This window comes from Poecilia reticulata, linkage group LG16 (genome assembly GCF_000633615.1).
Source record: "Poecilia reticulata strain Guanapo linkage group LG16, Guppy_female_1.0+MT, whole genome shotgun sequence".
Lineage (NCBI taxonomy): Eukaryota > Metazoa > Chordata > Actinopteri > Cyprinodontiformes > Poeciliidae > Poecilia > Poecilia reticulata.
The window spans coordinates 12,945,853-12,961,656 of NC_024346.1; the positions used below are offsets into that span (position 1 = coordinate 12,945,853).

Below are 15,804 nucleotides of genomic sequence, written 5' to 3' on the forward strand. Positions count from 1 at the left end.
TTTTCACCATTTATTTCTACATTTGTAATTTTTTACCCTGATAACAGCGTCGCGTTTATACTGAGCCTCTCCGATTCTCGCGTCTCTCTGGACCTGGGCTGTTCGGGCTTTTCCCAGAGAGTGAAGGTAATCCTGCAGAGTAGACGGAAAAGAAAAGATTAGAAAACACAAATAGTCATACAGACCGAACAAGTTCCAATAAAAATGTAAAAGAAGCATTTTTTTATTTATACTTTGAAATTTAGTTCTTTCATAGGTGGAACTAGGAAAGTTTAAATAACAATCAGTGACTTCCTGTTTTCACTGGCTAAGAACTGACACAAGATAATATTTTATGGTCACTCTCCAAAATGGGAAAGACAAGAAAACATACCACTAAAGTTAATCTGATGTTCTATTGACCTCCACAAGTCAAGAAATAGCTACAAAAATAGATATTGGTCTAAAACTGCCAACATCTGTAGTCAAATAATTATGTCAAATAACATAAACCTTTAAAAGTTTAAAACTCGCATAATAAAATGCAAGATTTTAAGATCCAGCAGAGACTCTGTAGCAGTGGTGTCCAACTCGTTTTTATTTCAGGTCACATCAGCATCATGAATGTTCTCGATAAAATTACCCATTAAACTGTTAAAATATGAATAAACAGGCATCTGCAGTCCCTCTTAAAGTTAAACTTTTTCAGATTGAATTCAGATAGAAACTGCTTTGATTTGATTGATAAAATATTTCGGCACACAACTGTATCTCTTTATCTAGAGCTTAGATGGCCACATAAGACGTTCTGGTGAGCCAGATTTGGCTCCCGGGCCTCGAGTTTGACACATGAAACAAAGTGTGAAATCGTGGAAAAGCACACCATGCCCACTGTAAGATACAGCAGACTATTTTTCTTCTGAAGGAATCCTGTTAAAACGGCACCATAAAGGCAGCAGCAGCTGATTTAAAATAAAAATTTGGTGGATAAAGTAAGTCAATAAAAAAATCAATCAACGGGAGTTTCTGGAGGATAAGAACCAAACATCAACACATAAAGAGTCACAAGATTCAAAATCACCAATGTCATCCAACCTTGTGCTGATTGTGCAACAAAAGGGGAATTTATGGCTGTGTGAATTAAAATGGCTTCTGCAATTGGGCAGAGAAGGATTTCAACTCCCTAAAAGCTCCCAGCATTAAATGAGTTTGTGGTGCATTAGTCAAACCAATGAAGAAATGGTTCGACTACCGCTGAAGCACTTAGGCCTAAACGAGGCCAGGAGTTCACTCAAGTTCTTCAGCAGCAAAAGCCATCTGAGGCGGAGAGCTTTCACTAGACGCCAGCAGATGTCAGATGTTTGACTTTTATTTAGAGAACACAAACCTGATCATCGTGGACGTCTTTCAGGGTGTAGCTGACCACACCGATGCCCATGTTGACCAGGTCGGAGGAGGCCACCTTGAACACCTGCTCAGAGAACTTCTTACGATCCTGGTAGATCTCCTGCACAGAAAGCAAAACATTACCACAGATTGTACAACACATACATAGCTCTGACCCGTGTGATGTTAAATTTGAAGTGAAAACATGTGAAGGTGTTTTGACGGACCGACCTCGACCGTCAGATGAGCAATGATGGCTCTCTGGTGGCCCTCCAGTGTCTCCAGAGCGATCTGAGCGACCTCGGCCTCAGACTTCCCCATGAACATCTGGCAGGCTGTGGCCAGCATCTCCTTGTTCTGACCCTGAATCTTCACCTGGGAACAAAAACTAAAAGATTTAGCTAAAACTGAAACTAAAAGTTTAAAAGAGGGAGAATATTTAGTAAGATTTGACTCGGTAAAACAAAAAGTCGGAGAGGTTCCTTGTCTTTCCACTTTGCCTTGCAAATTAAATTTTATCCCTTGAAACTTTTCCATAAACTACATTGTATTTTTTTATAACTACAGAGTGTTTTTGTTGAAATTGTACCCTTACTGTGTAGTATTTTTATTCTTTGTTCTATTTTTATTTTATATTCTATCTCTGTGTGAGTCTATTTGCTGCTGTGCCTTTTGTGTCGCTGCAGTTGCAAAGAAATTTCCCCATTGTGAGACAATAAAGGATATTTCTGCTCTATTGTATGGCACAGATCAACACAGATATGAACATAATAATAAAATGGAAGAGAAAGTCATTTATGGTCTCATAAATATCTGAAAAGTGTGGCATGCTTTTGTATTAAAATTATTTTGGTAATTCTAGCTAATCTAAAACAAGAAAAATTACATCTGATTAAACATCTGACGATGAGAAGAAAAAAATCTACGTCCTTTTATGAAGTGGTGCATTCAAATACCTGGAATTTTCAAGGACTTTTTACAGACAACAAGAATTTATTTCTGCATAAATTCAGCGTGTTGAAGGATTTAAAGCATCGATACGAATCCTAAAATCAGAGTGACAGCAGCTCGTCTGCTGGATCAGCCTCTTCTGAACAGTTTTAATAGATATTATCTGGCAGCCGCAGATTGGAAACAACCCACAGGAGCTGGATTTGTTCCAAGGCTGTCGTCCAACAATCCCAACGACGTCCTCGTCAAACTGACTCCAATCCTTACATTTTCTGTTGTTCCTACTTCTAATACATTCATTTTAAGAGTAAAATGTTCGCTGGCTGCTTAATAAATCCAACAAACTGACAGGTGACATGATAAAGAGATGATCTGTGTCATTTCACCTGTCGGTGCCTTAAACTGTGATTTTATTAAGTGGTGTCAGAGTCAAGGGAGCAAATACTTTAGATTTTAAACACACTGCAGTTTATGGTTTATCAAATAAAAACCCAGTTAAATACAATGAAGTTTGACGTCGTGCTAAAAAGTAAACATAAAAGTAAATATGTTCACAGAAGCTGATTTAACGAAAAAGTCTGTTAAACTTTCTGATTATAAAGCATTTCTCCCACACAACGGTCGGCGCTCACCTGTGCGATGCCGGTGACCGAGATGGGGACGCCATGACGGGTGTAGACTTTATCACTCTTCACGTTCAGAGTTAGAGTGTTGAGTGTGATTCTGCAGACGTAAAACCCAAAGCAAGCGTGACGAAGAAGAGATGACTATATTCTGATCATTTTCGTGCTCTCATTTATCTCCATTTAATTTGCCAGAGACTCTGAACCACAGAGGCAGAAGGCGGCTCACCTCTGGATCTTCTGGATACACGGGATGACAAACACTCTTCCTCCAGCAATCATCAGAGGTGGAGTACGGCCGCAGCCTGGTGGGGAAAACAGAGAAATCTGATTAGTGACAAACAACCAGCTGCTTTACTATCCAGGGGAAGCAGAAAACGGATCAGTTGTAGCTTCATTTCACAATACAGGCGAGTCAGTCGCAGTGTATTAAAGAAAACTGGAAAATCCCCAAGCTGAAAATCCAATGTGAGCAAATAATTGGATCACAAACCTTCAGTAAAAGCAGAACACATTTATAAACACGGCCATTAAGTATCATCTGTTTCTACCAGCTACTGGAAGGATTTTCTAAACATCCTGTGTTATTGCAGGAAATAAGCAGGAATCCATTACCAGACACCACCATGGCTTCATTGGGTCCACATGTGTAAAACATCTCGATTCCTGAAGGAATAAAATGTACATTTATGATTAAAAAATGAATCCTTCAGCAGTCTGTGAGCAGTACAAACAGGATTTTGTACTAATATAATAAAAATAAACATTTGGATAAAAGTATTTGTGGCAGAGATGCAAATGAAAAGTAAAATCCTTTACATTTATTACCCCATAAAAGTAGACAGATGATCTATGCATAATAAGGTTTGTTGGATGATAAATTGCGATAAATGATAATATTGTTGAGACAATTTTTAAGTAATATCGTGATAATGGCAAAATAATGAAAGTTTGTCCTCTCAAAGACCAATAAAAGCTCATTTTGAACTGGAAGATACTTTAAATATCCAAAAAAAGACAACTAAAGGCAATAAATAAAACTGAAATGAGTATCATCCACAACCTAAACCATAAATTAAATGGATTATTAAATCTCTAGACAAAATTGGCCTTTAAAAAATATTAATCATGAGAACGGAAATTATCAAGCTGTTTTATATTTGTCATGTGATTAACTTATTATTGTTACAAGCTTCTTTATGACGTGTAATAGATAACAGATTATGTACAATAATATATTAATGTTGATATATAAACTCAATTTAGAATGACTGATTGCCATAAAAAGATTCAGGTTGCTTGTTAGAAACATTTTCATGACTAATCTCTTAACGGCACCGCTCTCTGAAAAGTGACTTAAATTAAATTAGCAGCTAAATTGTTTCACTAATGATTCTAATCCAGGAATCTAAAAATAACCAGAAATTGCAAAAGATTTACAGGAAAAAGCCCACTCATGGAAAATTATCCACAGGGAAACACAGTGGGGTATCAGTTACTTTGTGACTGGCAGATTATCACACATAAAACCATTTAATGTGCAGAGTTTAGTGTATAGTGGAGGATCTGTGATGCTGTGGGCCTGCTTCTCTTTCACACAACATGGGAATCTTAGTAGCGCTCTTTAAAATACCAGGGCATTTTTAATATTAAATGAAAACCTCAGTTAGAAACCTATAAACTGGTCAACATTGGGCGTTTCAGCAGGGTATTGATTGGAAAATGTGAACAAATGATTAAAACTGACAAATAGCTAAGACACATTTATCTTCCTGTATATAGGATGTAAAAGATAGCACGAGTCCCAAACTTTTTTGGGAAAATGTACTTTTAAGACTAGCTTTGCAATATTGTGGTTCAGTGGTGTCCAAAGTGTGGCCCAGGGGTCATTTGTGGGTCTTGAACTAATTTTGTGCAGAAGCTTGATGCAGATGGAGACTTTTTATTTGTGATAAAGGTAAAAATGATAACCCAAAAAATTTTTAGCAAGCCACCCAAAATACTCACTTTTTATAACTAAGCTTTCATAATAAATATGCTACTAAAAAGGTGACACTGCTGCATCCAAATCAACATTAATCGAATGTATTAAACTTGGGTAAATATAGCACGCATTTTGACAGAAAGCGACACAACTACATGTATTTATTTTAATACATCAAACATGCAAAATTCTGTTTCAATTTTTAGATCTATAACTACAAAAAATAACTACTTCATTTGCTTGATTTTAATTTTTTTTTATTCTTTTTATTTTATTGGCCTTCGAGCACTTTTAACTCAACGATTTTGGCCCATATGACAAAAAATATTTTTTTGACATCCCTGCTGTAGTTTTTACTGTAACTTGATTAAAGTTATTATGAAGTATTGCTTCTCTTGCCAGAGTCAAATATTCAAATTTTAACCAAAGATGCGTGAAACACAGATACATGTGAGACCTCCTGTTTGTTCACAAGCTTTGTTATTCTAATACTGGAAGTATTTCACAAGGCGGTAGCATATATTTAAATACTCACTACTGTAAGTATTCAAAGGATTTGTTTTTACTCGAGTAAAATTCTTTGACTACTTGAGTAAAAATAAGTACTGTTGCTCATACACGAGCACACTTCTCGGGAACTACAGCTTACACATGTCAACGCCAGTCAGATGACCTGTCTGTGTGTTTTCAGTCTCACGGCTCCTCCCTCTTCCCGACAAACACACTGAAATCTTCCTTACATCTCCCCAAACAAAACTGTGTCGAGTCCAAACAAAAAAGCTATCCCCGTGTTAAAAAAACAAAAAAAAAAAAAAACAAAAACGTTAAGAAACGCTAAGAAAGCTAACATCCACAGCTAACATGAGCTCGCCTTTAGCACACAAGGGAAAGGACGTAATTTCCTTACTACACACTGACAGTAAAGGAAAACGGTAAAGGATTAACACAGCTACTCTTCAGCGAAATAAACACCGGAATCGACTGCTTCTGTTTAAACCGTTCCTATTTGGTTTATAAAAGACAACAAACCTTTTCAGGATGCAATTAAATTAGTTTCGTGCTGCTGCGGACAGATTGTACCGTAGCTCGGTGATCGTCAAGTTGGAATCAGAGAAGAATGTCGTTGTGAAAAAGGAAGTATCCGTTCACCACGCCCCGTTTGACTGGCGCCATCTTGTGGCGAAGCTGGTCTGGATCTGTGCAAAAGCAAGGTTTTTAAAAGGTTTTTTCAGCTTTGGTTAAGTGAATATTGTGGGTCATTGAATAATTTTAAGTTATCATAAAGTGTATTTTCGTACCACTGTATTTATTTCACATTCTGTGTTCTGTTCCTCATTTTTTTCTATGTTTTTGCACCAAAGATGTTTTCTCAATTTAGAAATAAAGCGTGACCAAACAAAGAATTTCACTCCACTTCCAATTGCTCACATAATACAGACATTACGCATAATTAGATAAACATTAGAGGGAGTAAAGTTAAGAATAAAGTGAAAATATACAGCCATGTGTTCATTTTGTGGTAGTGCAATATCTGTATTTTGTTTCCTCTGAGCAAAAAGTATAGGTTAATGTATTACATATACTAGAACATAGACAAAAGCACAGAAAGTATTACAGACCATGTACCTGGGGTGTATTAGAAAATACACTAATATAATAAAATACAACCTTTTTAAGTTTACAAAAGTTTGTATTAATTATACTTTCATAAGGTAATTTTAAGTTTACAAACGTATAGATTAAGATATGCAACACATAGTCTAATGTAGGCATATAAGTGTGGTTCATGTTTTTGTTTATTGTAGCATATTTAATGTATAACTGTAAATCTTGATATGTCTTTACTCTTGGACTTTTCTATATACTTTACAGTACAAGCCAAGTGTGTTTCACTATGCTGTTCTTAAGTATGTAAAATATAATTTACTATAAGTATACGTCAAGTATACGGCCAAACTACGTCTTATTAAGGGTCACAGAGTTAGCAGGCTACTCTGGAGTTCATTGTGTTCATCAGTTGTTCAGCCTGGGGGAAGAAAACTGTCTCTGTGACGTCTGGGTTTTGTAAATAGCTCTTTGCACCGACCTCAAGATAAAAGTCTAAAGAATTTGTGTCCAGGATGTGTGGGGTTGGGATAGATGTTAGCTGGCCTTTTCCTGACCTGACCAGTACAAGTCCTGGATGGAACGACGGTCGGCCCTAATGATACGCCCTGCAGACTTAATAGTTTGGTACAGTTTGGACCTGTCCTGTCCTGTGGGAATAAGTTAAACCACAAAATGATGTCTCTATTTTATAAATTTAAAAAATAGTAATCTTATTGGGATTTTTTTGATAATTATTTTTGCATTTTAAATAAGCAAACAAAGCAGTGTGATTTAAAAAAAAAATAAAAACACTCTTGCACATCACCTTATTAATGGAAATGCATATTTTTTTCTAATCTCGGGAAGTCGAACACTTTCTGTTTTATTGGCTGAGAACAAAACTATCTAAGAATAGGATTTAGGTCACTCTTTGTTCTTCATTACAGGTATATTTAGCAACATTGACTGAATGTCACTGTTTTGGAGTATAAGTTGCTGGATGTTGGTGGTTCTGTTCACAGTTACACTAAAATTAAAGGAACAAACATAGCTAATTAAATACTTTGTAGTGTACCAAACATATTCCATTTTAATCTGATTTAATTTTGTATGTACAATTTTTCCAAAACATTTTTAATAAGAGTACATCTGCATCCGCTGCATATTCTGCTGGGCCACATTTGGACCATTCTTGAGTTGCTCAAAGGGGCCTAACAAATGTATTTCAAGGGCCACAAATGACTCCTGGGCCACACTTGGGACACCCTGCTGCCACACCATAACTGGCCACTTTATTAGGCACACCCTAGTGGAAACATGATGGAGCCCCATTTGACTTTAGGACTGACTTCATCGTTGATGTCATGTATTTAACAAGGTGACTCAAACATTTTTTATGAAATTTTGCTCTCTATATCAGATCAGCTGTGGATTTGTCACAAGCTTCTCCCACAGACCAAATGTGCTCTAGTGAATTGTGGTCTAATGACTGTGGAGGCCTTTGGAGAACAGAGAAGTCGCTGTCAGGTTTAAAAAACAGTTTCAGATTACCTTACAGGCTGGGTCAAAATCTCAGACTTTGTGTTTCCTTCTTGGAGGTGGTTGAATTTTATTTGTGCCGCCACATTTTTTCCCAGCAGAACATCACTGAGGAACATGATGAGCAGGTTTTCATTTATATGACCCGTAAGCTGTAGAAACAATGTTGATCTCTGTCTGAACTATCAGCCTCTAAGTGACATAATCTCAGTTCTCTAAAGCAGTTTTATGTGGTTTGAAACATGTTGACATTTACTGACTTTGCTCTCTGATGGCCTGAGGCATAAGCTGCTTGCTGACAAAGCAGTCTACTGCTTTCCCAAAGCTTCACCCATTCCCTTATATGATGATTTTCTCTTCAAATTTAAACATAATAAAGTAAGAATGCACAAAACATTATGATTTTTACATTTGGATAATATTGTTGTAAATAAACAAAGCACCTCCAGCATTAAAGAATCCCTTAAGTTATTGTCATGAATCTCATATTTATTTTGGGTTTTTAATGACCTGTTTGTTACTAAGGTGTAACAATGACCCATTAAAGAACTTTAATGAGAAATATTGGTGTTTTCCGAATTGTTAAACATCAAGACCAATTTCTTTTCAGCAGGTTGGACTAAATGAATGAAACTTTGACACAATTAACTGTTCTGACGTGACTCACTCATGCTGAGAATATGTAGATTATGCTTACAGCTATGGACTGTGGCAGAAAAATAAATATCAGTTTAAGTGAGCTGTGCCGCTTCTACAAAGAAGAGCAGCCACAATTATACGAGAAGCTTGCTAATTGCAATCAATTAAACAAAAGAAGGTAAGGTACATCTGCAAATTATGATATTTATTCAAATATTTGATGGGGTGTATGTATATATTTTTGGCTGGACAAGCACATAAGAAATGAAAAATTTGCTTGGCTTTAGACCCAAGAGCTTTTTTTTTTTTTGTCAAGTCATGCTATCCGCACCTTCCAAGGCGTTGCCACCCTAGACAGTGATCCACATTGCTCTTATAAAAACTACCGCTGACGATGAATGTGTCTAGCTGAATAGTGTATATTATTGCCCGTCTTTAAATCCATTTATTTTTCTCCCATTGGCGTCCTGCATGTAGCTGCATTGTTCACAGCTCTACAGCTGCCTGATGGTTTCTTTTTAAAATGATCTCATCCATTTACATCCAGGTTTTTTAAATAGAGGGTTGACTATTTTCTGGCATTCTCCCTGCATACAGAAGCAAACTGGATGAGGCAAGGGAAGAAAATGCACATAATGTGTGCTCCATCTGGAGACACTGAGGGCATTAAAAAACGACTTCCAAAATCAGTAAAATTGATCTGGTAGTGAGATTTTTCCCCCCCCTGAAGACATACTGAAGAGAACTTGAGTGAAATTGTCCCCATTTCCCCCCAGTTGGACACGGAAATGCCCGCCATCTGTTTCCTATAACGAAGGCGATACGAGATGATTTGTCATGGCTGACCCAGAAAACAGCTGTAATAAATATTTCTGGACACCAGCTGGCAAAATTTTGGTCAATCTCCTTTTCTCATTTCCACTCCCTGATCTGCAACAACGTCGCTCCTCCCTGCCCAGATCCCCCTCTCCTCCCCCAGTCTGTCCTTCGCAGCCAATCGGCGCTGTGGAGCCGCTGCATGTGGGTGTATCCGCGACCCCCACCTCCGCTGGAAACGCTCCAGCCTTATAAATCCATTGTCCAGCGCGAGCTCTTGAGGCACCAGTCGGCTCCTCGTGCTGTAACCGCAACCTCTCCTCGCTCTTTATCTTAGAAAACTTTCACTTCCACAATGAGGGAAATTGTGCACATCCAGGCCGGCCAGTGCGGCAACCAGATAGGCGCCAAGGTAAGAGAACACAGCATTTCTCCTACTAAAACCAACCCTCCTCTTATTTAATATATTCAGTTTTAGCTCATGCAAATACCTTTTTTTTTTGTGAATTGTGAATATAACCATTTATTTTCAGTGCATATATTATCACTCATTAAGTTACACCAGCAGATCTTTTCTTTGTGGTTTTCCAGTTGAATCTTGTGCACTGCGGTAACTGGTGGGAGGGTGTGTGCATTGATATAACGGTATACCGGGGGTCTCGATGTCTCGACGGGGTTCCCCCCCCACATACACACACACAACACCGGGCGTGTCCGCCTTCCCAACACTTTAGATTTAGCTTATCAGACATTGTTGAAGAGGAGAAGAAAGAGGTTACACAAGTCTGTTCTCTAGTTGTCACAGCCCCCCTCAGTCAGACCAGTCTGCCTTTCCTTTGTCTCCCACAGGCAGATATGACCGGTATTTCAGACAATGAGTGGGAGTCTGGAGGAGAGGCCTAGTACTTCTCCTCTTCCTCCCTATTTGGATCAATAGCTCTTATTGATTGGATTTTTTTTTTTAAATTCCCCAGGCTGTGTAGAGGCAGACTGCCTCTACACAGCCTCTAGACTGCTTGAACTGCAGTTCAAGCAGTCTAGAAATGGATCTAGTGGAAGGGTGTGGCATGAATAATTGGCTGAGGTAAAAGGGAATTTCTAATTTTTACTGATATTGTCTAAAAGCCTCTATCACAATGAACCTGTGCAGTAGTTGTTGATGATCTACACACATATTTTGATGGATTTGACCTAATTATCTCTCCACAAGTGGTGGGATGTCACCACAGTCTGAATGGGAACCAATAAATCAATTCATCATCCACTCAGTCTTTCACTAGCAATTGTATTCTGCAACAAAAGAGCTTACTGGCCTGTTATTATGGCTGTCTTATCGTTTCTTTATGTTATAGCTGATCCTTTCATATATTTACTTCTAATTTTCAAGATTGCACTACAGCAATAGACTGGATTTTAAAGGATGCATCATTATAGTCATGATGCAGCACTGGCAGAGGTGCTTATGTCCTGGAGAGCCAGACCCTCCTTTGTAATCGATGTCTTTCCTTCCATAACCAAATTAAGAGAAGGGTGGAGGAAGACTGGAGGAAACAGCTGATGCACAGTGGATGCAGAGGCAATTGCTTTAATCTGCATCTGCTTGCATTGTCTCTGTAGATTGCTTATGACTATAATGCACACGGCTTGAAATCAGTATTCATCTTTTTCTTATACTTGTTGCTGTAAATAAGGTTGGGCAGGTAATCAAGTGAATGTTTATTCACCTGAATTCACTATTTTTGCTCGTTGTTTGACTAAGCTGATAAAACGACGACTGCTGCCCTTTCAGATAGGATCTCTATTTGTTTCCACTCCCTTGGGATCCATTGACTCAGATGTCCAGCTTATGTGATTGACAGAAATGCTGAATGCATACATTGCAGGGATCTGGGTCAGGGTGTGGCATTTTTTTCCTGCTTATTGTCCTCATTCTTTCACTGTGATTCTTCATCTTTGCTGATAGCCATCTATTGTGCCACCGTCAGCCTTGCGTCAGTTCTCTCATCTCTGTTTTGTTTTGTGCAGGTCTTTTGTTCTTCTCGACCTTATTGGGCCTCGTTTTGCTCCTGAAGGCATTACTGATTGCCATGCATCGATTCAAATGTCATGATTTGCATTCTCCCAAAGTGACTGCTTGCCCACAATACAGCTGATCCATACAAAAGAAATCATAATTTTGATAAATACATTTTAAAATAATAAAACATAAATAAATTAAAAGTGAAAAAATGTTTGAAAATACGGTCAAAGCCGATAATCGCCTGCATAATCACACTTGATTTTTGTGTGGGTTTGTTTTTAAAGATCTTGAATGCGGCCTTTTTAAAAAGGGCAAACAAGACTTGAATACAGACGGTCACTGTCCTCCCGTGTTGAGCGACTGGGTGCAAATGAAGTTTATTCGCAGTACAGCGTGCAGAGTGATCTGTAGCTCCTTTGTGCTGTCCCTCCATCATATTTTACATGTGAAAGAGCTGCGTTCTGCAGTGTCATCAGCTGGCGGCTGCAGAAATATTAACAGCTGCGTTGCAGGAAATGCTTTTGATATGACACGCTTATAAGGGGGGGATATTTTGGCCTAACCATCAGCCTGCAAAAAAAAAAAAAATGCAATCCCACTGCTGTTTTAGCCATTTAAATGCCCCAGTTTCATAAACCACATGGATATATGAAGTGGTTTTTTTTATTGAAAGTAACAGTCATGTGATCACTTCCATTTTGTGTCTGCAGTTCTGGGAAGTGATCAGTGACGAGCACGGCATTGATCCCACAGGCACTTATCATGGAGACAGTGACCTGCAGCTGGATAGGATCAGCGTCTACTACAATGAGGCCACAGGTTAGCTTCCCTCTTAAATACTATTTAATTACACATTTTATAGATCATTCTCTCTGGTAATGCCAGAAGTTTATAACAACTTTTATTCTCTTTTTTTAATTGAGCTGGTTTGTTTCTCTTGCTATTCATCTTCAATTGTCTTCTTCTCTTTCTTGTGAAGGAGGTAAATATGTGCCGAGAGCCATTCTCGTGGATCTGGAGCCTGGAACTATGGACTCTGTGAGGTCTGGGCCCTTTGGACAGATCTTCAGACCTGACAATTTTGTATTTGGTGAGTAGAAACTTAATAAATCTTACTATTTTATGAATAAATACTAAAGCATCAAGAAAAAAACACCTCCATTTCTATCTTCTCCATAGGCCAAAGCGGTGCTGGAAACAACTGGGCCAAAGGTCACTACACAGAAGGAGCCGAGTTGGTGGACTCTGTTCTGGATGTGGTCCGCAAAGAGTCAGAGAGCTGCGACTGCCTGCAGGGCTTCCAGCTTACCCACTCTCTTGGTGGGGGAACAGGATCTGGAATGGGAACCCTGCTGATCAGCAAGATCCGTGAGGAGTACCCCGATCGGATCATGAACACCTTCAGTGTGGTGCCTTCCCCCAAGGTAACTGGTCCTTGTGATGGCACATGATCTGTTTGGGATTTAAATTTAGTTTGATTAGCCGTAGGTTCCCTATTTTGAGATCATAAGACTGAATAAATGTTGTTTATCTGCAGGTTTCAGACACAGTGGTTGAGCCGTACAATGCTACCCTGTCAGTCCACCAGCTGGTAGAGAACACAGACGAAACTTACTGCATTGACAACGAGGCCCTGTACGACATCTGCTTTCGCACCCTGAAACTGACCACACCCACCTACGGTGACCTTAACCACCTGGTGTCCGCCACCATGAGCGGCGTCACCACCTGCCTGCGATTCCCCGGCCAGCTCAATGCCGATCTCCGCAAACTGGCCGTCAACATGGTGCCTTTCCCTCGTCTGCACTTCTTCATGCCTGGTTTTGCTCCCCTCACCAGCAGGGGCAGCCAGCAGTACCGTGCCCTGACAGTTCCAGAGCTCACCCAGCAGGTGTTCGACGCCAAGAACATGATGGCTGCTTGCGACCCACGCCACGGCCGCTACCTGACAGTGGCCGCCGTGTTCCGCGGTCGTATGTCCATGAAGGAAGTGGACGAGCAGATGCTAAATGTGCAAAACAAGAACAGCAGCTACTTCGTCGAGTGGATCCCCAACAATGTGAAGACCGCCGTCTGTGACATCCCACCCCGTGGTCTTAAGATGGCCGTCACCTTCATTGGCAACAGCACAGCCATCCAGGAGCTATTCAAGCGCATCTCTGAGCAGTTTACAGCCATGTTCCGGCGCAAGGCCTTCCTCCATTGGTACACAGGTGAAGGTATGGATGAGATGGAGTTCACCGAGGCGGAGAGCAACATGAACGACTTGGTGTCAGAGTACCAGCAGTACCAGGATGCCACTGCTGAGGAGGAGGGCGAGTTTGAGGAGGAGGCCGAAGAGGATGCCTGAAGATGTGAAGTCAAGAAGTCATTGCCAAAATGAAACTATGAAAGGAACAAACTACAAGTAACCAACACCCCCACATAGACTCAATAGCATTACTAGGAAAACTTAACTGTGTTCAAACTTTAGGTTGCAGTAGAAATCCCCTGTCATTCAGTACCAATAAAGTTGACAAACTAAACTAAGTTGTTGTCTGATTATTGTGGTCTTCTCCTGGTAACAGGTATTAAATGACATGGAGATTGCTAGACTAGAAAATGTACTAGACAAAAATCAACATCACCTGATGATTATACATGAATATAGCCAATATATGAGCAAGATTAATTTCAGACCCACAGGCTGATCCTCTCCATGCCACACTTCACAAATGCAGTGCAAGACAGTGCATCCAAAGAATATCCACAGTTCTTCACTTTATCGCATTTTGCTACAGACTTATTCCAAATTGGATTAATCTCTTTCCTCTAAATTCTACACACAATTACCCCATTACGAGAATGTGGAAAATTTATTAAAAATAGAAAACCAAAAAAACACATTTAACTATTCACTCTTATGACGCTCAAATTGAGCCGTTTCCACTGATCAATCATCTGAGATGTTTCTATATCTTAAATAGATTGAACTTGATTTGGAAAGGCACGCCTGTCTTTACAAGATCTTATAGTTCACACTGCAGGTCGGAGGTCAAATAGAATTGTCTGTGAATTTTGTCCTTCAAGACAGGATTGAAAAATTTATGCTACTTTCAAGAATGAGACCATTGGCCTCCATAATTTGAATGAAGAGGAAGTCTGGCACCACAGGGACTCTTCCTAGAGCTCTCCGATCGTCTAATCGGAGCAATCAGGATCTTAGTCGGCGAGGTGACCAAGAACTCGACGGTCATTCTGTCAGAGCTCCAGTTTTCCAGGGTGACAGGAAAACATTCCTGAAAGACAACCATCTCTGAAGCAATATACCAATCAGGCCTAAATGGTAGAGTGTCGGGACAAAAGCCACTCCGTAAGGCACATTGCAGCCCCTCTAGAGTTTACCAAAAGACACTTGGAGGACTCTGTACTTGAGATACAAAATTTTCTGATTTAATGAGACAAAGATTGAACTCTGTGCTGTGAATGCTAGGCGTCATGTTTGGAGGAAACCATGCGTGGCTCATACCATCCCCAAAGTGAAACATGGTGGTGGAAGCATCAAGCTATGTGGATGTTTTGCAGCAGCAGGGACTGTTTGACTAGTCAGGATACTGGGAAAGATGTATGCAGTAATGTAACCTGCTCCAGAGTACCTAGACTTCTGACTGGGGGAAATGGTTTATTTTTCAGCATGCAATGACCTAAAGGATCAAGATCTCAAAGGCTTCAGAATCACTCTGTGAATGTCCTCAAGTGGCCAAGCCAGAGTCTAGACTTGAATATGGTTAAACATTTCTGGAAAGATTATAAAATGGCTATGCACAAATGTCTCAACAAAGTATTAGGTAAAAGCTAGGAATACCTGCCTTTCTATTTTTAATAAATTTGCAAAAATCTCAGAATTTTTTTTTCCACATTGTCATAATGAAGTATTTGCGTTTAAAATTTTAAGGAAAGGGATTTTCCTTAAACCTTTAACACAATTTGTAAGAAAGCTGCAACATAGCAAAAGGTGGAAAAGGTGAAGTGCAGTGAATATTTTTGAGGTTCCCTGAAAATTTATAGGGAGCAGGGGTGCACACTATTAGAAACATGTAATATGTGACAACATTGGTGGCTATCATAACAACATTACTTGTGATGAACAAAAAATAATTAGAGTATATGTTTCTGTTTGTGTCCATAGCACACAGTCACCCAGATAATCACCCAGACATATTTTTGTCTCAGCAGTAAGGTGTTGCTGACAAAAATTGCTTCTGGCCAATAGCTACTGCTTCAGTAATAGACCAGTAGTT

General features: G+C 39.4%; 2 protein-coding genes across 2 annotated transcripts in view; one reads left to right on the top strand and one right to left on the bottom strand.

Moving 5' to 3' along the window:
- flot1b (flotillin 1b) overlaps positions 1-6,058 on the bottom strand; it is a 12,514-nt gene extending 6,456 nt beyond the window's left edge. Inside the window, exons 1-7 of the mRNA XM_008431351.2 lie at positions 5,953-6,058; positions 3,555-3,605; positions 3,169-3,244; positions 2,949-3,039; positions 1,597-1,740; positions 1,367-1,486; positions 37-132 (exon numbers count right to left, since the gene is read on the bottom strand). Of these exons, the coding sequence (XP_008429573.1) occupies positions 37-132; positions 1,367-1,486; positions 1,597-1,740; positions 2,949-3,039; positions 3,169-3,244; positions 3,555-3,597 (570 nt within the window). The 5' untranslated portion in view covers positions 3,598-3,605; positions 5,953-6,058. The remainder of the gene's footprint in view (positions 1-36; positions 133-1,366; positions 1,487-1,596; positions 1,741-2,948; positions 3,040-3,168; positions 3,245-3,554; positions 3,606-5,952) is intronic.
- Positions 6,059-9,758: 3,700 nt separating this feature from the next.
- tubb5 (tubulin, beta 5) lies at positions 9,759-14,053 on the top strand. The gene is made up of 5 exons (XM_008431347.2): positions 9,759-9,916; positions 12,235-12,343; positions 12,504-12,614; positions 12,704-12,948; positions 13,062-14,053. The coding sequence occupies exons 1-5, from the start codon at positions 9,860-9,862 to the stop codon at positions 13,872-13,874; spliced, it is 1,335 nt and encodes a 444-aa protein (XP_008429569.1). The 5' UTR covers positions 9,759-9,859; the 3' UTR covers positions 13,875-14,053.
- Positions 14,054-15,804: the final 1,751 nt, after the last annotated feature.